This window comes from Leptodactylus fuscus, chromosome 6 (genome assembly GCF_031893055.1).
Source record: "Leptodactylus fuscus isolate aLepFus1 chromosome 6, aLepFus1.hap2, whole genome shotgun sequence".
In the NCBI taxonomy this organism is placed as follows: Eukaryota; Metazoa; Chordata; class Amphibia; order Anura; family Leptodactylidae; genus Leptodactylus; species Leptodactylus fuscus.
Window position 1 is genome coordinate 118,069,503 of NC_134270.1, and position 24,788 is coordinate 118,094,290.

At 40.1% G+C, this 24,788-nt stretch overlaps 1 protein-coding gene across 1 annotated transcript in view; it reads left to right on the top strand.

The window, feature by feature from the left end:
• Nucleotides 1-323: 323 nt before the first annotated feature.
• MAP3K14 (mitogen-activated protein kinase kinase kinase 14) overlaps nucleotides 324-24,788 on the top strand; it is a 30,326-nt gene continuing 5,861 nt past the window's right edge. The window contains exons 1-11 of the mRNA XM_075277138.1: nucleotides 324-529; nucleotides 11,559-11,805; nucleotides 14,397-14,469; nucleotides 14,563-14,755; nucleotides 16,880-17,365; nucleotides 18,648-18,785; nucleotides 19,406-19,535; nucleotides 20,730-20,861; nucleotides 21,873-21,974; nucleotides 22,662-22,825; nucleotides 24,048-24,198. Of these exons, the coding sequence (XP_075133239.1) occupies nucleotides 11,574-11,805; nucleotides 14,397-14,469; nucleotides 14,563-14,755; nucleotides 16,880-17,365; nucleotides 18,648-18,785; nucleotides 19,406-19,535; nucleotides 20,730-20,861; nucleotides 21,873-21,974; nucleotides 22,662-22,825; nucleotides 24,048-24,198 (1,801 nt within the window). The 5' untranslated portion in view covers nucleotides 324-529; nucleotides 11,559-11,573. The remainder of the gene's footprint in view (nucleotides 530-11,558; nucleotides 11,806-14,396; nucleotides 14,470-14,562; nucleotides 14,756-16,879; nucleotides 17,366-18,647; nucleotides 18,786-19,405; nucleotides 19,536-20,729; nucleotides 20,862-21,872; nucleotides 21,975-22,661; nucleotides 22,826-24,047; nucleotides 24,199-24,788) is intronic.

The following is a 24,788-nucleotide window of genomic DNA, read 5'->3' on the forward strand; positions in this document are numbered from 1 at the left end:
GTATTAGTTACTTTTTGTGGTTCCGCTTGTAAAATGTGTAACAAACTGTATGAGGAACCATTTCATGTTGCATCATGAGAGCAGCATGCTTATCCTTTCAGTCTACAGAAAAAAAAAATCATAAACTTGTTCATAAACCTTTTGTAGCAAGTTTTAAAGTGTTAACCACTAGGGGTCACCCAGACTTGTAGAGCCATTGGCTGGTGTCTTCTTGGAAGCTTAGCCTTTGCCGGGAAATTCCATGAGGCTGTGAGCCAATCAGAGAGAAGAATAAGGTCACGGTCATGAGCAGGGAGGGCAGGGGAGAGTGAGATCATCACATATGAGAGGAGGAGGAGGGACAGGACTGTGTGAAGCTGAGGGAGGAAAAAAGAAAAAAAACTTTAAACTTTGGCTGTATCCTTAGCACTAAGGGGGTGGGAGGGAAAAGGGTATAGGCTGGAGGCATGTACAGAGTGAGAAGAGTCTCAGAAGGAAGCAAGTGACAAGTTCAAAGAGAGAAAAGGCACAGGAGCAAAAACAGAAACTGGTAAGAGCGGTAGTGGTTGTGGGTGTGACTGCAAGTCTGGATCCCGGGCATAATAATCAGGGTACGGCAGATACAAGAGGACTTTGTATGGCCTAGCTATGTGTATCTGACCGATCATCGACAATGCAAGTGAAAAGCAGTCCATACAGACTTGTCAAATGTCTGACGCCAAAACTTTTGACCTGCTGTTACAGAGCAGGCAAACCTTCAATTCCATAAGGTGACGTGATGCATAGATGCACCCTATAATGGCTGCTTGTTTATGGTTGATCTATAAATCCCGGTTAAGTCTTTCATGTAGGCATACATGCTTGATGGTGTACGTGACTAATGATATGGTGCCCTTCTCGTTTTATCACTGTTTTCTTAAAAGAGCTTTTGGAATATACATGATATATATGCATTTTTGTACATGCATTAACAACGCATAAACTAACCATTTACTAACAATGCATACAATAACAATGTACTAACAATGCGTACACTAACAGTGCATTAACAATGCATACACTAACAATGTACTAACAACGTATACACTAACAATGCATTGAGAACACATGCACTAACAACATAGAAATGGCAACAGAAATAATGTTTGAGGTCAAAAAACATATATATGGGTATTGGTAGAATTAATTTTGGTTAGGACAGGAATTATTATTGCAATTTTGATTATACTTTTTGGCTATATTTGCAAGATGCTCCTTAAAAATATTTGCATAGTTGTATCCTGTTGTCTTGGTTTTATTGTCGGCCCTGAAACAGATGCAGTTAAACATATCTGAAATGTCATTCTGGACATATCAACAAAACTGTGTCAGTCCTATCTGATATAGAGAGGTCTAGCTTATGGCAAGACCCATGTAACTCCACCACCTATAACATATTTATTTTCTTGGATACATGCCACTGAGCGGGTCACAGGTGACATAACAGTCCAGTAGGCTGCTCCATTTACTGCCATTTGCTTCTTCTTACACCATATTCCTTCTTATAAAATGTTCCATTTGTCTTTTATAGTCATATGACAGATTTTTTTTGTAGAAATTTCAGCAACTGTACCATACACCTGAATGAATTTTCTAAAAATTCAGACACCTTCAGATGTATGAGACGGATATTCACCTGCAGAAATGTCTGCAGCAAATCTGCCTGGTGTGAACATGCCATAATTGAGTTGACTAGTAAGTGTGAATGGAGCAGGTGTTCACCCTGTAAAGTCACTTGTTTAATGAAATAGTGACCGTTGTTGTAAAGTTTGCACCTTGCACCTGCTTCCTTCTTTATATAGTGCCAGACTAGACATGATATCAACAAACATGGCTACGACATGTTCATATCAAACAATGCTCCAGAGGAGAAATCTGCAATGTGAGACTGTCCAACTGTTGTAAAGCTACAAATCTCAGCATGTCATATGACATACATACTAAGTGTCCAATGTGCAATTTCCTAGCTGCTGTTAGGACATGCTGGCGGTTGTCTTTTCCAATCAGATACATGTTAAGGGCCTCTTGTTTGTCCGGGCACGTTGGGAGTTGTAGTTGACCAACCTCTATAGGGCCTTGCACTGCATGCTGCTAAGCTTAGTAAGTGACTACTAGGGTGTATTCATGCAGCAGATTTGTTGCAGAAATTTCTGTAAATGCGAATCCTTTCATTTGAAATGGATGTTTTCTTCCAAACCCAATTACTTTCACAAATCTGTAGCATGTGATTATACCTCTATATAAGATAAATACTCGTAAATATATTGAGTTCATGTTCTTTGGAACACTGTTAAAGGGGTTGTCCAGGCAAAAGTGGACAACTCTTTTAAAGTTTAAATAAGCTGGGGGCATTGAAAAAAAAAAGCATACTCACCTGTCTTGTTGCTCTGGTGTCCTCCCCTGCCACCTGGTTCATCTGCTCCAGCGGCGTCATCCAGCGTTGTACTGAAGGGCCTGAATGTCACTACCTGTGACATCACTGATCCTCTTCCTGAGGCCGCTTATTGGCCTCAGCAATTTTGTGACTGTATTGGTCAATCAGCGGCTTCAGCATAATGCTGGAACAGACCTGGTAGAGCAGACGAACTGGGAGGCGCAGGACGACACTGGAACAATGGGGACAGGAGAGCATGCATCTTTTTATTTAAACTTTAACAGTTTTGCCTGCACCTTTAAGTCCTCATCGAAAGTGGTCATAAACATGAAGCGTTAACAGGTTGTCAGAGGGACAATCCAACCAATTGTCAATAACATTACAAAATATACAACTATACACAAAGACTGTTAGATCAGACACAAATAGCCATTGTAACTTGAACATTATGATGAACTACCATGTGCATGGTGACTCGCGTTGCAGTGGGGTACTGGTAAGCTGGAAAGCTTATATAGATTACTTATTGAATTGACCTATCTTTTGATCTGTCAACACGATAATATGATCCCTTTCCGATTTGGATTGTCCCTCATACCATGACATTTATACCATAATGACTATCCTTTGAACTATCAGCACAACATTATGATCCCTTATTGATTTGGTTTGCCCCTCATGCCATACTACCTATTCCTTTAAATTGTTAGCACAATAGTATGATCCCCTTATTGATTTGGGCTGTACCTTATACCATGATACCTATTCTTTGAACTATCAGAACAATAGAATGATCCACTCATTGATTTGAATTGTATCACAATGTTTGTATATGACTATTGTGCAGCTCAATGTAAAAACTTACAGTGTCATCTGCTACAGATACTGAAAATCTCAGCTTGCATCCAAGATCATAGTTTATCCCTATCCTTAAGGCTACATGCACACAAATGTGTGCATGTACAAGTGTATGAGAAAATGGCACATAGACAACGAGCCTACACTGCAAAACAGTCTGGAATAGGCCTTGTCCTGAGTTTAGCCTGTAGGTTCACAGACCAGTGATAAAGAAAAAAATGGATCAGTGTGGTATCTGTTAAAAACACATCTAGCACATACAAAGAACACAGCCGTGTGCATGTAGCTTAAGGTCGTTTTACAACCCATGAGTGTCTATGGTTCTAGTCACATACTTTTTTTTGACAGACCATTTTAAATAAAGCCATTGAAAAAACTGGCATTCTCTATGTTTGTCCATTTGGTGGACATGAAAATAGACGTGTGTATAGACCCATAAACATATATGAGCTTTAAAATGACATGTGAATAAGCCCTTAAATTGACAACATGTCCCATTCCAGAATCATGTGCATGAGGCTATAGTCACACGATTGTGAATAATTGTGAATAACGATGGTCACATTAGCATTAATCACAATGTCAGTGGGGGCTATTCGCATGACCGTTATTTTGATGGTCCTTTGTCATGGACCATCAAAATATAGGTCATGTCCGATTTTTGTCCATTTTCATGGATCCCTCCATACACTGAGTGTCACCTAAGGCCTATGGCTATTTCGACAGGCTGAAGAGTGGGCAAACAAATCTTCATAGTAACATTTGTTCCGATTCATTGCTGCAAAGAGCAGGACAAATAATCTTGGTACATTTACACAAGTGACCAATGAGATAGTAGCTCTAATTATTCTAAAATACACATACAAACACTATATATACACTCATAACATGCAATGAGGCTAGGTTCACATCCGCAGATAGAAAAGTTCTGCATGGTTTCAGTATAAAAACAGCGGAAACTCAATAGACCCCATTATAGTCTATGGGGTCCGCGCGTAACCTCAGAGCAGACGGGCTCTCTGTTGTGTGGGTCCCCCTTCGGGTGTGAATCTAGCCTGAGAGAGTGTAATATCTGGTTTCAGTGTAAATACACGCTCACCTAAAAGTCTGGGCAAACAAACATAACTGGGTTTTATCTTCTGCGGTCCTGTTACAGGGACCTACAGCATATAGTTGTAGATAAGAATAATAGAATAAAACTCCCTGTACCTTGGTAATTAATTGCCTATTTTTTAGGGACAACCTAGAAAATATGATATCTCTATCAAACTGCTAAGAATTAAAAAGAGCTCCTGATAATGTTAAAGTGCTGTTCCACTGGCCAAAATTCTAGCCTGGAAGAATGACAAGGAAAATAAACAGGTATTCCTCCCCTATTTGGCTGACTGTTTAATGGCGGCACACACACATGCGATGTGCAATCTGCCAACCAGCAAGTGTTTCCCATGGTGCTCAATAGTTGTCTGATTCTGAAAATAAGATTGTTACGTAGTCTTACTTTAGCCCTACCAGTAGAACTGTGCAGCCATTGGGGCTACATGCAGTTGTCACACAGTCCAGCCATGCCCTTTAACACACCAATTATCAGGAACAAATGTTCCTATTTGACTTGGTCATTAGACTGTAAGGCCGGTTTTTTTGGGCCGGATTTTGATGTGGAATCCACGTCAGAATCCGGCTCAAAAAAACGCCTCCCATTGAAATCAATGGGAGCCGGTCATTTCTTTTTTTTTTTGTTACCGCTTGCGTAAAAGAGAAGCGACATGCCCCTTCTTCAGGCGGATTCCGCCTCTGATTCAGCCGTGGACATCCGCCTGAAGACACTCTCTCCCAACTAGGCCCATGCATTTGGGCCTAATCCGGAGCGGAGTGCCACGACTGGATGTCAGTACACTGCACCGGCATCCAGTCGCGGCTACCCGTTTAATGGTCCGGAATCTGAGGCTGCCTCCGTGTCAAATTCCGGTCCAAAAAACCCTGTCTAAACCCAGCCTAAAAGGAGCAATTCTAGCAGAAAATTCTCCTACTAGTCAGTATTGCAGTTACTAATGTCTGACAGCAGGGGAGTAGAAAAGCACAAGGCTCCTCTCAGTGTAAGAAAAGAATATAGCTAGCATTCTGCTCCTAAGCTGTAGACTTCACCATAAAGATGTCACTGTTCACAAATAAGTTATTGCCAGTTGCTTCATGTAAACCAGCGTAATGTACACTAATGTAAAAGCAGCTTTCCAAACTCACGATGCTACATGATACAAACATGGGAGAGTTGTATCTACTAATCTACAGCTGGCCGTTCACATGAGGCTTGATGTGTTGGCTAAGCAAGGACTAGTTCTGCAGCATAGACTACAATGTGACAGTCAAGCCAAAGGATTATAGGTCGGATCTGTGAACGAATATGAAGGTGGCCATACACTAAAAGTGGCTAAACACTGAGAAAGGGATAAACAATCTTTCTGTGAATGTTTCTTTTCTTGAGACGATTGTTCATGAATAAAAGATTATTTCTAAGAAGGAAGTATTGTTTGTCCAATTATCGGGTGAAAACTTCAAACATGGCTGACTTTTATCTAGTCGGTGTCAATGTATCACTTAAAATGATCAATTCTCCACCTAATTGAACCTGTGAAGCCGTCACTGTATATATCATGCTATAGCCTATGCTGTTTGTCAGTGCACGGCTTAAGACGGCTTTAATGATAAACTATAGGGAAGCCGGGATCTGCTTTTCATTACCAAGCTTGAAAGCTGAAAAAGATGGGTCATTTAGAGGCCCAGGCATTCTGAGTCACTTACTCATAAGAAGCATATCCTGCTGTCCTGCTGACTAATCTCCATACCGCTGAGCCTGGCAATGGGAAGCAGTGGTCTACAGCACACTGCGGAGGAGGGCCCTGGATACAGTTACATGAGAAGAAGTGCAGGGATTGAAACCAAACCTAAGAGAAACTTGTGGAAAGTGTAGAAACATGCATTCATACTTCCATAATATATGTACCATAATGCGTAGCAACAAAACATTACATTGGTTTAATGTGGTTAGCTTGTGTCCATTGTTTTTCTACTACTACATATAGCCCCCTCTCTCCACCCCAAAGGTCAACTAAATGGCGGAAGCATCTTAAACACTATATACATGTTGCAGGCTATATAGAATGTGTAATACTTTGTAGTATTACATGTCCTTTCATGTCCTCGGGCACATACAGTTTTATATAATTGTGCTGAATTCAGTGCACTGTCGGCTTTCCCGTTATGTGCCCCGGGGCGATAGATATTGGTGCTGTTACCGATATCTCCTTACTGTCAGAACAGCGCTCCTGACAGTCTAGCTGGGCTGAATTCAGCACACTGTCGGCTTTCTAGCAGTCTATAAACCCACATGTGCCCGAGGACATGAAAGGTCCTCTTTAAGTCCTCCAGAGTCAGAGCCTCATTTTGTAGACGCTGCCCCTTCTGGCTGATGAGACATTTAGGCAAGTGAAATGTTCCAACCACTGCAATGATGCAATAAGATCACTGGATAGAGTTAGATCACTAACACTTGCTAAGAAGTCATTACATGCTTAAAAACTACATCAGTTTTATGAATATCTTTTGGGTTGAGAAAATCCAATTGAGGCAATGCCACCGTGTATAGTGCTTCTCTGCCTCCTGCTTCCTGTTTATTACACAGATACACTTTTCAGAATCGCAAAAAACATTTCTCAAGAAATGCAGATCTAGCCTAGAAGGCAGAGAGAGAGCGGGGGAGGGAGGGCGGTAGTGCAAGGCGTAGTTTAAGCACTTTGTTAACTTCTTCATGTCTCACTTCCAGATGTTAATTACAGCCACATCTATTTCTATCCATTACATTACATGCTAAGGGTCTCTTGATGGTAAAACTTCACCTTTAGGCTAAGGCCTCAGATAGCAAAGAACAGAAAAAAAAAAAAAAAGAAACGCGGGAGAGACACATCATGTTTTTCTTTACGCTGCATTTTTCATTTCGCAGTGTTTTCCTTTGCGGACTTTCTGCCCCTATGATACCTGTACGGAAAACAATTCCATCCCATTCTAACTTTTTCTGTGGATTCCCAGTATATCATACACAATATTAAATGGTACCATTATGAAGTGCAATTTGTTCTGGGAACATTAAGCCATCATTGGGTAAACAGAAAAGAAGGGGGTTTTTTTCGGGGGGGGTCAAAAATGAAAATTGAAAAATTCCTGCGGCGGGAAGAGGCTAAAGGAACGAAAGCTTGAGCTGGTGAAAGTGGTCAAAGGTTCTCTTTGTGTGGTGTTACCTATGGCTGTATATATCTGTATGTACAAACCACCCATTATTGCCAAATTCAACCAATATAGGGAACAACTCTTGTATTTATGGAAGATATACCATTACCCTTTACCCTCAGTAGTGTCCTAATCATTTCTAGGACTGTAGGAATTTATAGTTCTCCTATATTGCCGTTACTCTGTTAGCTGAACCTATAAATAGAGATACAGGCCATGGTAAGACAGCCAGGAGCTACAGTCAGATTTGCAATATAATAAGTAAAAATATGAGGTTTTAAATTATCCAAAATCTTAACCACGGCAGTGAAAAACAGCGCAAACAAAGCAGCTATGTATAGAAAGAAAGAGGATATAGGGCACGAATAAAATGAAAGGGAGCCAAGAGTATAAGGTTTGCCAAGGAATAACGGGAAAAGAAGAGGGGAACAGCAAGGGAGGCTTGAAAGGCGGAGACAGGCGAGCATGGAAGAGGGAGGCCCTGTTACTGGCAGGCTTCATCCACCTTCTCACAGAAACTGAAAGTTTCAAGCACCCTTACTGATGGAGTAAGTGTGCCTGTGTGTATATGATGTGAGCGGGCTTAGTGTATACATGCTCTTAGGCTATGGAAGGCGACTTACGGTAAACATGTCTAAGAATCAGAAAGTAGTAAACCTTTAATAATGTTACATTGATGTCTTCAGCCTTACCATCTATACACATATGGACACTGTGGTTGGCACTCTTTTGGGGTAACTGTAGAGGACAGTATGTGTACTCTTGCAGGGTTGCATTGTGCCAAGTATGTTTGGGCAACAAAACAGCCACTTGCATGAAGTAAGATGATAAGTCACCCCCAGAAGTGGTGATGAATATGGCAAGGAGTTGATAAGACCTGCAGAAGTGGGGTGAGGGGTTTGAATCTACCCAGGTCTTTTTGCAGGAAACAAAGATGTGGGTTATTATGATCAGTTACTTTTTACCATACAGTATATCACATGGTAGCATAACTTTACTATATAAGGGGGCAAGAGTGTAATGAGAAAGTAAATATTCCCATACAATGCTGAGCTGCAGAGTTCTAAAACTCTACTTATACCATCCATATCTGTGAGTGCTGTGTGCAGAAACTCTAATGTATTTCTGAAAGTTGTAGTTTCATACTGCTCTCCTTTTCCTCCTGCTTGTGAGAGCTGAAAGGGAGAAGACTATCATAAGCAGGAGGTATTAGAGACAGGATGGAAACATATCTAGTGATTCAAATGGGCTGGATTAAGGAAACCATATCATTGGGAAGAAGGATTGAAGATGGCAGACAACAGGATTGCAACTTGAATCTGGTGCAGAAGGTGACGTCACATTTGTGGCTAGGAGACTTGAGGGGCCGATAAATACTCAGTGATTACAGCAGTTACCATTGCAACTGTGCCCATAAGCCGGGGGCCCACAGGTCTCTCTCAACACACTGATTCTGATTATACTTCTTTGATTGCCTTTCTGATTTCCTTCAATGACTGCTCTTCATTGTCAAAAAGGAGAAAATTAACCTTTAGGCTCAGACCCCAAGTTGTGGAAGCGCAGCTTCTTTTGTTGCAGATTTTGCTGTGTTTTTTTGAGCCAAAGTCAAGAGTGGCTACAAAAGTAATGGGAAACACATAGGAAGTTCTTATACTTCTACACTCTGCTGAATCCACTTCTGACTTTGGCTCAAAAAACTACAACAAAATCTGCAACAAAAAAAGCTGCACTTCCGCAACGTGGGTCCTTAGCCTTAAATGCCAAAATGAGAAGTTGGTCCACATGTTTTAAAGGAGGGATTCTATGGAGGGAAGCTATGACACAAAAGGAGGCATGATTATGTAATGGAGGGGCAGTGACAGGAGATAGAAATGATGGGAATCTTGTTTGCACAGACATGTTCTGAATATGTTTTCAGGCCAGTCTGGGCCAAGGTAGAAAAGAAAAGGAAATATAAACTATGCCAAAATGTATGAATGGGAACAACTGACAGTTGTGAAAAGAAGTTGTGCAACTCATAAATTGAATAAATAAGCTGTAACAGATATACACAAAGCATATACTACAGCCTCTGTATATTTAGTTTACAATAATCACTTATGTTGCACTGTATAGGGAAAAAGAAATGCTGAATTGCTTCTTTCATTTAACTGTCATTCAATTAATTTCTTCAGCTTCCTTTTTGAGCTTGTTTTAGACTGATATTTGGCTCTAATGCTCTGTTCACATCTGCTTTTGTATTCCGTCCGGGGAGAGTCTGCATGGAGACCCCCCGAATGGAGTACAAAGGCAATTGCAAGCACTGTGCTGTAAAAGCACACGGACCCCATAGACTATAATGGGGTTCGTGTGCTTGCCGGGCACTGTCCAGATTTACACAAAATCTTAATTCAATTGAAACTAACAGAATGTTTCTTCAGGAGGGCAACACAGTGACTTAGTGGTTAGCACTGCAGCCTTGCAGCGCTGGAGTCTTGGGTTCAAATCCTGCCAAGGACAAATATCTGCAAGGAGTTTGTATGTTCTCCCCATTTTTGCATGGATTTCCTCTAATACTCCAAAGACATACGGAAGGGGGGAGAGAATGTTTCTTCAGGGTATGTGTTTGGTCACTAAATAGATGTATAAGGGTATCTTTGCACTACTGTTACTAAAGCCCTTACAGAAATTAATTGTAGTACAGTAATGGACCCAGACGGAGCCCCTTGATCTGCGTCACTTCCCAATGACTATAATGTGAAAGAAATGTCAAACACTTTTGTCCGTCATGTTTTTTTTTACTTTTGCAATGGATGCATGACTACATGTGCAACTTTTTCCTCCTTCAGAAAAATAAAAAATGATGGTTTTTACATGGGGTGAATGTGAATGCAGACGGACACCCAATTGAAAGGGCTCTGTCTGCAGGTCATTTAATGTCCTTAGCTCTCATCCTGTGACAGATGAGAGCCACGTACATTAAATACTAGTAGTGAGAACCCCTGATGTGAAGCAGGGCCATGCTTAGGGGTGAGGAAGGTGAATTCCAAGGATTAAATTAGGCTGCTTTAGATGCCAGGTAACTCACCATGTTGTCCCCTAACAAAATGGGACAAGAGGGAATGGTTCTGGTTTTTAAAGTTTCTTTTCATATAAAGTATTACTAAATGTTTCACAATCTGTCCCCTGCCCCTACCTAGGTCTGCCAACAGTTTTGAATGCTTGTAAGTAAGGACAGACTCACTTTAAGAAGAAGTATTTGAACCACATACTGGGAAAAACTGCATATGAAGTCCTCTGCTAGAGTATGGAGTAGAGTATGGAGAAGTGAATCTGTCTTCAACCGCATGCTTTTTATTACCATATTACAGCAGTGACATAAGGAAACTAGTTCAGCCAGCTTTACCTGTCCAAGCTTATCATATTTCTGCCAATGTTTTTACATCACAGTATAAGGGAAGTGCATAAATTGGTTAGCAATATGTGCACTTGTCTATAGGAATTACCATGTTTACTAAGACGAGGGAGAAGTTGTTAGAACAGGTTCCCATTAGGATTTACTGTCAAACCCAAAGAAATAACTATTGTTTCATGCAGACAATTATGTTACAAACCCTGGTTCTTGGGATAATATCACTCCTTAAGGAGAGATCACCTTCACAGTCGGATGGTGACTTACAAAAGCCTTTTTCGCTCCACTGGGGGATTATGGGAAAAATATGCAAATCGGCTTTCCAAAACATATTTACAAACCCTGTCATGGTATAAGAGGCATAAATGGTTGTTTCTTCTACCAAATAATAACCTAATTTGTTTTTCTCTTCTTAACTCTATTCATCTTATACCCATATTGCTCCAGTGAAAATTTCATGGTAGTACAACATGATACACCATTTTCTGATTGGCTAAAAGTGATATCTGCTCATTCATTGTAAATGGACATTAGATTATACTAGAAAAAGTACAGAGGCACATGTAAAACAGTATCACCTCTAAGTAACTTGTTGTCTATTGTAATACAGCACTTCTCATACTATCATTTATTTTCAAGCTATAGAAAACAAACATGGCCATAGACTGCCATGATGGACAGAAGCCCGTCTCCACCAAGACTCCTCTACACTGCCACAAGCTCATTAAGCCTCTTGAGACAGTAGAAAAGACAACAGAATCAGGAATAACCAATGCTCTTCTCCAGAATAAGGATGGACACTGGGCCAAACTGCTACTGAAGGGAACAGCCACAGAGACTAAAGAGAGCCCTGCCTTGGGAATCTCCATCATAGCACAACCTGAATGTAAGATTTTTTTTCATATTATATAATATTAATTTCTTTGACACATATTTCATTCCTGTCTCACATAATATGTTACATTCATGTTTCAGCTTTAGTTTTCAACTATTCCACCAATCACCTCTCCCTATATCTCCCCCTATTACTCCATATACCCTCTCCCTATATCTCCTCCTATTACTCCATATAACCTCTCTATATCTCCTCCTATTACTCCATATAACCTCTCCCTATATACCACCCTATTACTCCATATAACATCTCCCTATATCTCCTCCTATTACTCCATATACCCTCTCCCTATATGTCCTCCTATTACTCCATATAACCTCTCGCTATATCTCCTCCTATTACTCCATATAACCTCCCCTATATCTCCTCCTATTACTCCATATAACCTCCCCTATGTCTCCCCCTATTACTCCATATAACCTCTCCCTATATCTCCCCCTATTACTCCATATAATCTCTCCCTATATCTCCCCCTATTACTCCATATAATCTCTCCCTATATCTCCCCCTATTACTCCATATAATCTCTCCCTATCTCTCCACCTATTACTCCATATAACCTCTCCCTATATCTCCTCCTATTACTCCATATACCCTCTCCCTATATCTCCTCCTATTACTCCATATATCTCCCTATATCTCCTCCTATTACTCCATATAACCTCTCTCTATATCTCCTCCTATTACTCCATATAACCTCTCCCTATATCTCTTTCTATTACTCCATATAACCTCTCCCTTGTATCTCCTCCTATTACTCCATATAACCTCTCCCTATATCTCCTCCTATTACTCCATATAACCTCTCCCTATATCTCCTCCTATTACTCCATATAACCTCTCCCTATATCTCCTCCTATTACTCCATATAACCTCTCCCTATATCTCCTCCTATTACTCCATATAATCTCTCCCTATATCTTCTCCTATTACTCCATATAACCTCTCCCTATATCTCCTCCTATTACTCCATATAGCCTCTCCCTATATCTCCTCCTATTACTCCATGTAACCTCTCCCTATATCTCCTATTACTCCATATACCCTCTCCCTATATCTCCTCCTATTACTCCATATACCCTCTCCCTATATCTCCTCCTATTACTCCATATATCCTCTCCTTATATCTCCTCCTATTACTCCATATAACCTCTCCCTATATCTCCTCCTATTACTCCATATAATCTCTCCCTATATCTCTTCCTATTACTCCATATAATCTCTCCCTATATCTCCCCCTATTACTCCATATAATCTCTCCCTATATCTCCCCCTATTACTCCATATAACCTCTCCCTATATCTCCTCCTATTACCCCATATAACCTCTCCCTATATCTCCCCCTATTACTCTATATAACCTCTCCCTATATCTCCTCCTATTACTCCATATAACCTCTCCCTATATCTCCTCCTATTACTCCATATAACCTCTCCCTATATCTCCTCCTATTACTCCATATAACCTCTCCTATATCTCCTCCTATTACTCCATATAACCTCTCCCTATATCTCCTATTACTCCATATAACCTCTCCCTATATCTCCTCCTATTACTCCATATAACCTCTCCCTATATCTCCTCCTATTACTCCATATAACCTCTCCCTATATCTCCTCCTATTACTCCATATAACCTCTCCCTATATCTCCTATTACTCCATATAACCTCTCCCTATATCTCCTCCTATTACTCCATATAACCTCTCCCTATACCTCCTATTACTCCATATAACCTCTCCCTATATCTCCTATTACTCCATATAACCTCTCCCTATATCTCCTCCTATTACTCCATATATCCTCTCCTTATATCTCCTCCTATTACTCCATATAACCTCTCCCTATATCTCCTCCTATTACTCCATATAATCTCTCCCTATATCTCTTCCTATTACTCCATATAATCTCTCCCTATATCTCCCCCTATTACTCCATATAATCTCTCCCTATATCTCCCCCTATTACTCCATATAATCTCTCCCTATATCTCCCCCTATTACTCCATATAATCTCTCCCTATATCTCCCCCTATTACTCCATATAATCTCTCCCTATATCTCCACCTATTACTCCATATAACCTCTCCCTATATCTCCTCCTATTACTCCATAAAACCTCTCCTTATATCTCCTCCTATTACTCCATATAACCTCTCCCTATATCTCCTCCTATTACTCCATATAACATCTCTCTATATCTCCTCCTATTACTCCATATAAACTCTCCCTATATCTCCTCCTATTACTCCATATAACCTCTCCCTATACCTCCTCCTATTACTCCATATATCCTCTCCTTATATCTCCTCTTATTACTCCATATAACCTCCCCTATATCTCATCCTATTACTCCATATAACCTCTCCCTATATCTACTCCTATTATTCCATATAATCTCTCCCTATATCTCCTTATTACTCATGTAACCTCTTCTTATATTACTTTCTATTACTCCATATTAGAAGCTCTAGTCTCTTTAGAAGTTCTCCTTACTGACTTATCTTTGTCAATCCCTCCTGTCAATCCCCCCAACCCATTACTACATAAAACCTACAAACATCTGTTTTATATCACATTTCAGGTGAGAATAATCCAGAGATTTGCCCGACTTCCCAGGAAGGTCCCTTGTATATCACAGCTTCCAAGCAGTACAGGTAATGTAACTCACTCGTCCTACTAATACAATCCTGGGGGTGGGGTCTGTTTTTTTTAAATGCATCTAATTTTAACGCTATATTTTTTTCCAGTTTAAATGAATGCAATGAGCATATTCCAAATAATGTAGTAAATGCAACCGAAGGCAAATTGGCACAGCCATTGCGATTTCCAAAAGGCAAGAAAAAGAGGCGAAAAAGAAGCATTAAGAATAGCAATGCCACATCACCCAAAAGAAGCCAGAGCACCCCAGAGCAGGAGACCCTTACACCAATCCCTGTACAGGTAATGTACGACATAACAAAACACATCTCTGCATTGCTAATAATGTATTTTATTGGGGGAACTAGGATTGATCTAAAGGCATGGCCACTGTTGGAAAGAATCTGAAACGAGAGCACCATCTTATGGACATTAGGTGCAGTTCTGTATAGGCTGCTTGAATAATGTAAGAAATAGATTTGGCTGTAATCTCCCCATACGGAAAAGTTCCATCAGTTGACATCATACTAGAGATTGTGGGATGTGAGTAGGCCAGTTAAACATTGCATGTGCTGCAAAAAATAAAACTGTATATACATACAACCCCTTCTTAGATGGAAGCCACCATGACGATCAACTGATCACTAGGGCTTTGGCAGGTCACCACTGCGGCCAGTTACTGTGTACCAACAGGGACAAGAAGTAGAGATTGGCAAAAGGATCTAGGGAACTATGAGGGATCAGTGAATATAGGTTCATTTCTGTTTTAACCCATTCTGAGCCTGTTTAACCACAATGTCCATGTTCATCCATACAACTGGAAACAGCCAAGTTGAGCATATGTTTATACTAGCTGTTACCCGCGACTTCGTCTGCGGTGATTGTAGCAGTGGGTATATACAGGCGTGGGTAAGGTTTTCGTACTGTGTATAAGGTATGGGATATGAAATGTAACTTTGTATCTTGTTGTCTTGTAATTGCGAGAATACGTGAGACTTTTGTGTTGAAGTTAATTTGTATTTGAGCTGCTATATATACGGTGTTGTGAGAAACTTTACATAGTGACTTTGGGACAGAAGTATTTGAAGTTAACCCTTTCCCGCCGATGGCATTTTTTGATTTTCGTTTTTGACTCCCCTCCTTCTAAACCCCATAACTTTTTTATTTCTCCGCTCCCAGAGTCATATGAGGTCTTAATTTTTCCTGGGACAAATTTTTCTTCATGATGCCACCATTATTTATTCTATATAATGTACTGGGAAGCAGGGAAAAAATTCTGAATGGGGTGGATTTGAAGAAAAAATGCATTTCTGCGACTTTCTTACGGGCTTTGGTTTTACGGCGTTCACTGTGCAACCAAAATGACATGCCCCCTGTATTCTGTGTTTCGTTATGATTCCGGGGATACCAAATTTATATGGTTTTAGTTACATTTTGACCCCTTAAAAAAATCCCAAACTGTGTTAAAAAATTATTTTTTGAAAAGGCACCATATTCTGACAGCCGTAACTTTTTTATACGTGCGTGTACGGGGATGTATAGGGCGTCTTTTTTTGCGGGAGCGGGTGTACTTTGTATTTCTACCATTTTCAGGAAATGATATTGCTTTGATCACTTTTTATTCAAATTTTTATCAGAATCAAAACAGTGAAAAAACGGCGGTTTGGCACTTTTGACCATTTTTCCCACTACGGCGTTTACCGAACAGGAAAAATATTTGTATAGCTTTGTAGAGCGGGCGATTTCGGACGTGGGGATAGCTAACATGTATGTGTTTCACAGTTTTTAACTACTTTTATATGTGTTCTAGGGAAAGGGGGGTGATTTGAATTATTAATCCTTTTTTTATATATATATATTTTTTTTTTTTACTTTTGTAAAACTTTTTTTTTTGCATTTATTAGACCTCCTAGGGGTATTGACATGGGTGGGTGGTGTCGCGGATTGTCAGAGCGGTGGGGGTCGGCAAACATGGCTGCTCCGGAGCGTTAAAGAGAGCCTCCTGGAGTATCGGTAAGGTGAGGGGCAAAGTGGTAAAGTATATGTATATGTGATTGTGTGGGGTTAGGGGCGAGGCTGTAGAGGGCAATATGAATTTTGGGGCTTGCTATGGTCCAAAGGGTGTGAGATTGCAGAGATGGTGGTGTGAGTTCGGGTTTTGTGAGGGTCCTGGCACAAACGTATGTGCGCTATTGTGACGAAAAGTAGCCTATTGTTTAGTCGGGTGTATTAACTATGTTTGTGGAAAATTTCAGCCAAATCGGTCGAGCGGGTTTTGCGTGATTGAGGAACAAACATCCGAACATCCAAACTCACAAACCCACAAACTTTCACATTTATAATATTAATAGGATTCTAATCTGTAATATTAGGGCTGTAGTTGTGTTCTTGCTATATAAAAAATATTATTTTTCTGGTTTGCTGTAGGATGAAGAATCTCAGTCTACACAGTGGCATAAAGATGATATGCAAAATCACTGCTCCATCCAACTACCCAAAGAAAATGTTGAATACCCACCTCCGAAATCACAACCCTATGCTGATGACAACCAAAAGTCGCTCCACAGGCTTATAAATCCATCGCAATACATCTACCATGTAGGTGCTGGAAAACTTCAGCCATCGATCGGACTGTTAGATGTGCCGCAATATAGAGATAAATTATCAGAAATTATTGCCGCCTTGGGGCTCGATGATTTTGAACATAATTTTATCTCTAAATTGAGTTCTTCTAAGTTTCCCGACTCCTATATGGACTCAAAAACCCAATCTGTGGAAGAGGGGGTACTGTGGGCTCTTAAGGATAGCGTGAGCTGTGGAGAACCTCACAACTTGTGCACATTAGTCAAATCCTGGAAGAAAAGTGCCGACGAGGAGGAACATGTGGGCAATGAAGGGATCCTACTGAATGAGGTATAACAATATACTGGACTCATCTTTGTGTCAGTATAAGTTTATGATCAGGGGCAACACGGTGGCTTGGTGGTTAGCACTGCAGCCTTGCAGCGCTGGAGTCCTGGGTTAGAATCCTGCCAAGGATAACATCTGCAAGGAGTTTGTATGTTCTCCCTGTGTTTGTGTGGTTTGCCTCCAATATTCCAAATACATACTGATAGGGGAAAAAAATGTGGGCTCACAATCTACATAGAAAAAAAAAGTTTATGATCACTGTCTTAAATCATTGAGACCAAATACAGAGAAACCACATTTGGAGCAATATAAGTAGGTCTAAAATGTCTAATTTATCTTTCTAGCAGTTGGAGTTACATTTTCTGATGCAAAGCAATAAGTCAAAATTGTAATTTCTTAAGAGGACCCTTCACCATTTTCACCAACTTGACCATTTTTCATTCTTTAAGGGGAGTCTATCACCAGAACCCATTATATCAACCCAGCCTTACAGAAAGATAGATTACTGTTACCTGAATCCCCTTGTGAATCCAATGCCAATATATCGCTTTGACAAAGTGTGTCAAAGCTCAGAAACACCATTGACTTCTGTTTGACATCAACCATTTGACATTACAAAGTCTAGCTGGAATATCAGGCACCAAAACTAAAGGCACCGATTGGTCAGGAATGGTGGGAATTACAGAAAAAATTCCATTACCACTACTGTTAAAGAAATGGTGCTTATTAAAGAAAAAAAGAGATGAGATAGTGGAGGTGGTGAAAAGGTCCTCAGCGTTTGTTTGTTTTTTTTTGTCAAAAAATGGAGCGCTAGATACCATAAAGATGTATGACAAAATTAATCAGTACATAATTCTGGACCTAGAAAACTGTGCAATTTATGAAACAAAAAAGACGTACTAAACGTCTTAGCGTACTAAAAACGTTCTTATTAGAGATGAGCGAGTACTATTCGAAACTCCCGTTTCGAATAGCACGCACCCATAGAAATGAATGGACGCAGCCGGCACGCAGGGGGTTAAGCCGCTACCATTCATTCTTATGGGTGAGTGCTTATCGAAACGGCCGTTTCGAATAGTACTCGCTCATCTCTAGTTCTTATCTACTCAGGACTGAAAGTATCAGATTGTAAAATAATGTGCCACTTTCAAAAAGGGAAAACGTAGCGCTCATTTTTCGTTTGTTTTTCATACTGTACTAGAAATATGGAGACTACAGCTACTACTATGAGAATCCACTGCTGACAATATTTCATTAAATAACTTGCAGTCTCAATTGTCTTTAGGAACTTGAAATGGTGGATTATGAGTACAAAAAGGGCATCCACTGGACAAAAAGCGAAGAAGTGCTGGGCTGTGGAGCCTTTGGAGATGTGTTCTTAGGCAAGGACAACAGAACTGGATTTAAATTTGCAGCAAAAACAGTGAGTATGATTTCTGCATAAATGTCCTATGAAATATATGAAAAAAATAGTTTAGTACCACTTTAGCCTCACAATAAAATCATGCCATGTTTAAAGTACTTTTGTGTCAAAAATGGTGCAAGCTCATAGATCTGGTTCTTCTAAAGGGTTCTCTTGCACTCTCATCACTTCTAGGCTAAAGCTTTATAGATCATTGCAGTTCACAGTGAATATCTCACACAGTAAGGGCCTGTGCACACGATGTAATGCGGCACTGATTCTGACATGTAAACTTGTATCAGAGTCAGCGCTTCAAAACAGAATACTATAGACTTCAATGGGTTCTGTCTTTCGCGCGCTACACGTTGAAATCAAAGGCTTTTTAACCCATTGATTTCAATGTGTTACGCGCGTTAAATGGAACCCATTGAAGTCAATGGGATTATGTATTGAAGCGCTGACTCTGACATGAGTTTACGTGTCAGAATCAGCGCCACGTTACATCGTGTGCACAGGCCCTAACAGAACATTATGAAACAGGTTCATTGTAAATAACAGGTATACTCACTTGCTTCTGTGCACACATGAGACGGCAGGTTTATGTTGGTTTATTTAATTTCTCTTCCTTCATCTCTTCTCAGATTCATATCAGCAAATTTCGATCTGAGGAATTGACATGCTGCCTAGCTGTCCCTTCCGAAAAATTAATCCCAGTGTATGGGGCAGTCCGAGAAGGACCTTGGATCACTGTGTTTATGAAACACATGAAAGGTAAGGTTCATGACTAGTGACAGTGACTTATTACAAACTACAACCTAAAAATCTTAAATATTCTAGAAATGGCCTTCCTCCATGGAAAAATAAGACCATGCTCCTAGTTTCTCAGAGCCACAGACATATACAGATAATGCAATATCGTGGCATCTGTCACCACAGGATTACACTGTATAAAAACATGTACAATTGATCTACACAGTCTTTGCTGGACACCATGGAATGTAAAAGCACAGTATACTACATTTCTACGTTCTTCTTTTCCCCAACGTATACATTTAACGTAGGGCAAAAATGAGATGTCGATGTGTCTTTATAGTGAAGCTGCAGTCCGGTCACAGTGACTACTTTAGCTGACATAACACTTGCCACTGACTCCTCTATACCCGTTTATACTATTGCTGCTAGTAAGCTGCCAACTAGCAAACAATAATCAGTATTATATATTTGTGCTTATCATGGCACAGAAAACACAAGACAGTATAAAAAACTTTATTATAAGATGTTGCATATTAGATAAAATAATAAACATGTTTTAACAAATGTTACACTGATGCTATTTACGCTATTGTCGCATTTGTGCTCATGAGTCTGTTATTCTGGTCTGTCAGGGGATCAGAACAACAGACCTCTAAAATAGCAGATACTAGCAATGCCCAATGGACCCCATTGATTATAATGGGATTTATTGCCTGGTTGTCCTTTTTAACTGAAACTATTGGGCAAAAAAGTCGTACTTGCAGCAATTTTTCATCGAGCAATTTTCGATGATCACCAAGATGGAGACTACAGCACAGATGTTAACCTAGCCTGAGTCATGAATGTCTGCTGACATTTGTAAGTTCCTTGAAAATAACATTGATATATACACGTCTCTAAAAGATCACTTCCTTGCTTAGAGCACATTTTCAGAAACAGATTTCAGTTTTCCACCTTCCTTGAGAAGGTCATTCCCCAGAAGACCAATTTTTATTGCAATTTTGGGTGGTCGTCTCAAAGAAGTTTCACTGTAAGTGTTTATTACAGTATATTGTAATGCCTGACCAAGATAAGCAACTCTTTCATATAGACACATAATGTGAAAACATCTTACTAGGTAGCTGATAACACTGACCTAGGCCTTTTTTCATTATGTAAGTACATTATTCTGTTGAAAAAGTGAAGCAAACTGCTGTCAATTTTATTTTTCAGGCGGACCTCTGGGACAGCTGATCAAAAGAAGTGGCTTCTTAGAAGAGAACTGGGCCCTATATTACACAGGCCAAGTACTACAAGGCCTACAACATCTTCATGCTGCTAATATACTGCATGGAGACATAAAAGGTAATATAACATTTTATCCTAGTCCCATAGGAAAATTTGAAAAAGTTATCAATTAACTCTAACAATTCATCCCAGCTTGAACGCTTAACAATAATCCTTTTACCTGTCTCAATGACGTGTAACGGTGAACTTACACTTAATGGGTTTTTCCAGTAGTGGACAAAATTTGCCTGAAGGAGGAGAATGGCATAAAGTGATAGACAGAATTCATGACATAAATTCCCCTGCTGTTCCAGCATGACCACTCCCTTGCTCCAGATAGGTCTGGTTATGCAGCATTCACACTTGCGCCTTGACCTGCCCTGATTCCGCCTAAACCCCCAGTAAAACATAGGGATGGCTTGCTGGCGGTCAGTTTAAAAATCAATTAATTTCAATGGGTTTTTAAAGCAAACTGCCGGTGTCCATATGTGGCCTCTCCGCCGTGAAACCGTTTGTTTTCGCACAGACACAAAGTCGGACATGCAGGACTTTGTGTCAGTGCAAAAAAGAACAAACCAAAAACGGCTTCCCGTCGGAGAGGCTGCATACAGACACTGATGGTTTTCTTGAAAAACCCATTGAAATGAATGGGTTTTTAAATTGACCACCCGCAAGCCGTCCCTATGCAGTTTTTCTAGGGATTTAGGCAGAATCACGATGGACAGGTCAAGGCGCAAGTGTGAACACTGCATTACTTGAATGCTTTGATGACAACAAGTCTACTACGAGTAACCACTGCAAACAATCTCTGTTCTCAGTGGCTGCAGAAGGGGCAGAATCACTGGGCAGGGAATTTAGCAGGTCTTCATTGAAATGAACAGGACTGTAATGCACATGGCACATCGGAATATTATTAATTGTTTTTAGCGCTCTATTGATTCTGTGGCACGTTACATCTGAAAGATACATGGACTCTTTCAATATGACTAATATTACGCAGGCAATTCTCAATTTCCAACTTGTTCATCTTTCTTGTATAATCCTATTTTTGCACAACATTTTCCATCTAAGCTTTTGTTCTCTTTACAGCTGACAATGTACTCCTATCTGATGATGGGAAAACAGCATACTTGTGTGATTTTGGGCATGCAGCACATCTTCCTGGTGGTTGTAAGACACAGCTATTGACAGGTAGGTGACAGTGTCACATAGATACATTCCTTGGTAAAAATACTGAAACATGTATAAAAAATAGACTAAAAACAACTTGTCACTTATGTAATACACATTGGCTCGGCTCACAAATATCTTCCCTGCTCCCTCCATAAATAGTAATAATTGTATTTGCATAGCGCCAATATATATCGCAATTAGAGATGAGCGAGTACTGTTCGGATCAGCTGATCCGAACAGCACGCTCGCATAGAAATGAATGGACGTAGCCGGCACGCGAGGGGTTAAGCGGCCGGCAGGCGTCAAAGCGGAAGTACCAGGTGCATCCATTCATTTCTATGGAGCGTGCTGTTCGGATTGGCTGATCCGAACAGTACTCGCTCATCTCTAACCGCAATGTTTTACAAACCGTAAAAATGAATGCTCAGCTCTTATGTATTTCAATGGAGAGGGAGAGAAGCTACTGCAAGATACTCCCCAAAATATTATGCTTATATCTTGTTCCCTCAACACTCACTGCCTTAGTAACTGTGTTACCCAGCATGCACCCTGAGCCGCCCACGTCCTATAGTAAAGATTTTATGATATTTTTTTCAAACTTTCAACTTTATTAATAAATTAATGACAGGAGAAAGTAAAAATAAAAAAATAACCTTATCTTGTTGTTTATATAGGCTTAGTAATTATACTTATTGTCTCTCATAGGTGACTATGTCCCAGGTACTGAGACGCACATGGCCCCTGAGATAGTGCGGGGGGAACCTTGTGATACAAAAATAGATGTGTGGAGTGCATGTTGCATGCTTCTTCACATGCTGAATGGTTGGCACCCATGGAGCCGTACACACAAAGCACCCCTATGTCTGAAAGTGAGTATATTATCATAATATTAATATGTAATATAATGCTAATATTATCAAACAACATAATCACAGTAGGGGATATTTCCACAACTAGTTTGAAAAAGTTTGGAAACAGATTGTATTACAGATCTAGAGATATGGCTGCTATTACAGAGATACTGGTTGTCATTGGAAGAAGCTGAAACAATGATGCGTATGTAAGGGTAGTGACTCAAGGTGTATCTGGATGAGAGTATAGCCTCATTTAGTCCTCAGGCTGCCGATGTTTTCACTCATGAGTAAGTGAAATGTCAATATATTGCAGTTGGATATCATTACAGGCTGTAATAGCAAAACTGCATCAGGGATCAGGGACCATGCAGCTATGCCCACACCCACATACATTGTGTGTTACCACCCTAACAGCTTTTGCTGAATTTGTATAATGCAATGGGACAATCAGTGTATACTATATCAGACCACTGTACAAAGGTAACACTTTTCAGAATACAAACCACAGAGCAGAGTCTGTATAGACATTGAGTAGGCAAAAGAATATCTGAGGCCTAAAGAATTGTAAATCCAGCTTTGGACTGTAATAGAGATCATAGGGAAGATTAGAACTAAAAACTGAGTATAATGTAGTAGGCAGGGTCTGTATATAAACACTAAATAGTGCCTTTTCAGGGGTTATCTGGAGGATAAAAAGGCTCTTGCAGTGTATTCTCTGCAGTATACGGTCCTACTTACTAATATACATGGTGTTCCCCTATTGCACTGATTATGAGAATTTTATAGCAATGTCAGGAGCCTTCGAATTTGGAACCTACTGACACACAGACAATAGATCATGTGACCGACCATGCTCTGCCCCTCCTGCTTGTCCTCAGAGTAAAGCTGGCTTGGTCACGTGATTTAGGGTTGGTGCGTCAGCAGAGGAAAATGAACCTGAAGACTTCCAGCCCCAGGACATGCTAAAGAATCATTAGGATTGGCGTGACAGGGGAGCAGAACTTTTTATTTCCTGGAAAACTCCTGACAACAGATATGGGGGAAGATAAGGATTGGGTGATGTCAGAGGAGATATGGAATAGGCATTTTCCTTTTGCTGCTGCCAGACATGTCATCAGCCTTTCTTCCATTCTCCTATTTACTACACATGCAAAGCGTATAAGGTAGTCAGGATAGACAGTCCGCAAACAAAATTTATATCTTATATTTAATAATATTTTATTCTTTTGTTTTCTAGATTGCCACAGAACCACCGCCTTTGCAAGAAATCCCTCCTAGTTGTCACAGTCTAACCCGCAATATTATTGTGGATGGACTTCAGAAGGATCCAAGTAACAGAGCAGATACAGTGGGTCTCATTAAAAAAGTGGACATTGCACTGCGAAAAAGTAAGCACTGTACTAATATCTAGCATCTAATACTAAACTGCACAAACGAAAGCATAGACTGTAAATGTATATGTTACATACTGTATAACACCTTCAGAGGGGAGTCTAAGTCTTAGAGGTATTCTCACAACAACAATTATATAATTCTAGTAGTCACCCATTGAAAGTAATTAGCCAAATGGTATATGTCACTGGGTATAATGATGCCCCCCTTTCCCTATCAGTGTTTGAGAAATGTTACCAATGAATAGGTCCTGTTGTCCATCTTCATCCAGGACAAGCATGCTTAGATTCTACATGCAGTGCATGAATCATTTCTTTTAGGAAAAATTTCCATTACCGCAGTCAGGAAGCGCACAGAATGAGGTGCACTGAGAAAACGTTTTCACTAGTAAAGCAGACACATACTGTATAGTATACTGTATAGTATACTGCATCGCCACTCTGGCCATGGTAGACTGAAAATCTAATGGAGCTAAGTGGAAGGTGAGGGAGAGGATATATAGAAAATGGTTAAACAACAGTTGATATGCAGAAGGTTTATTCACATGACTGATTAAACTATAACTCCCTTTTATTTTTGTTATTGT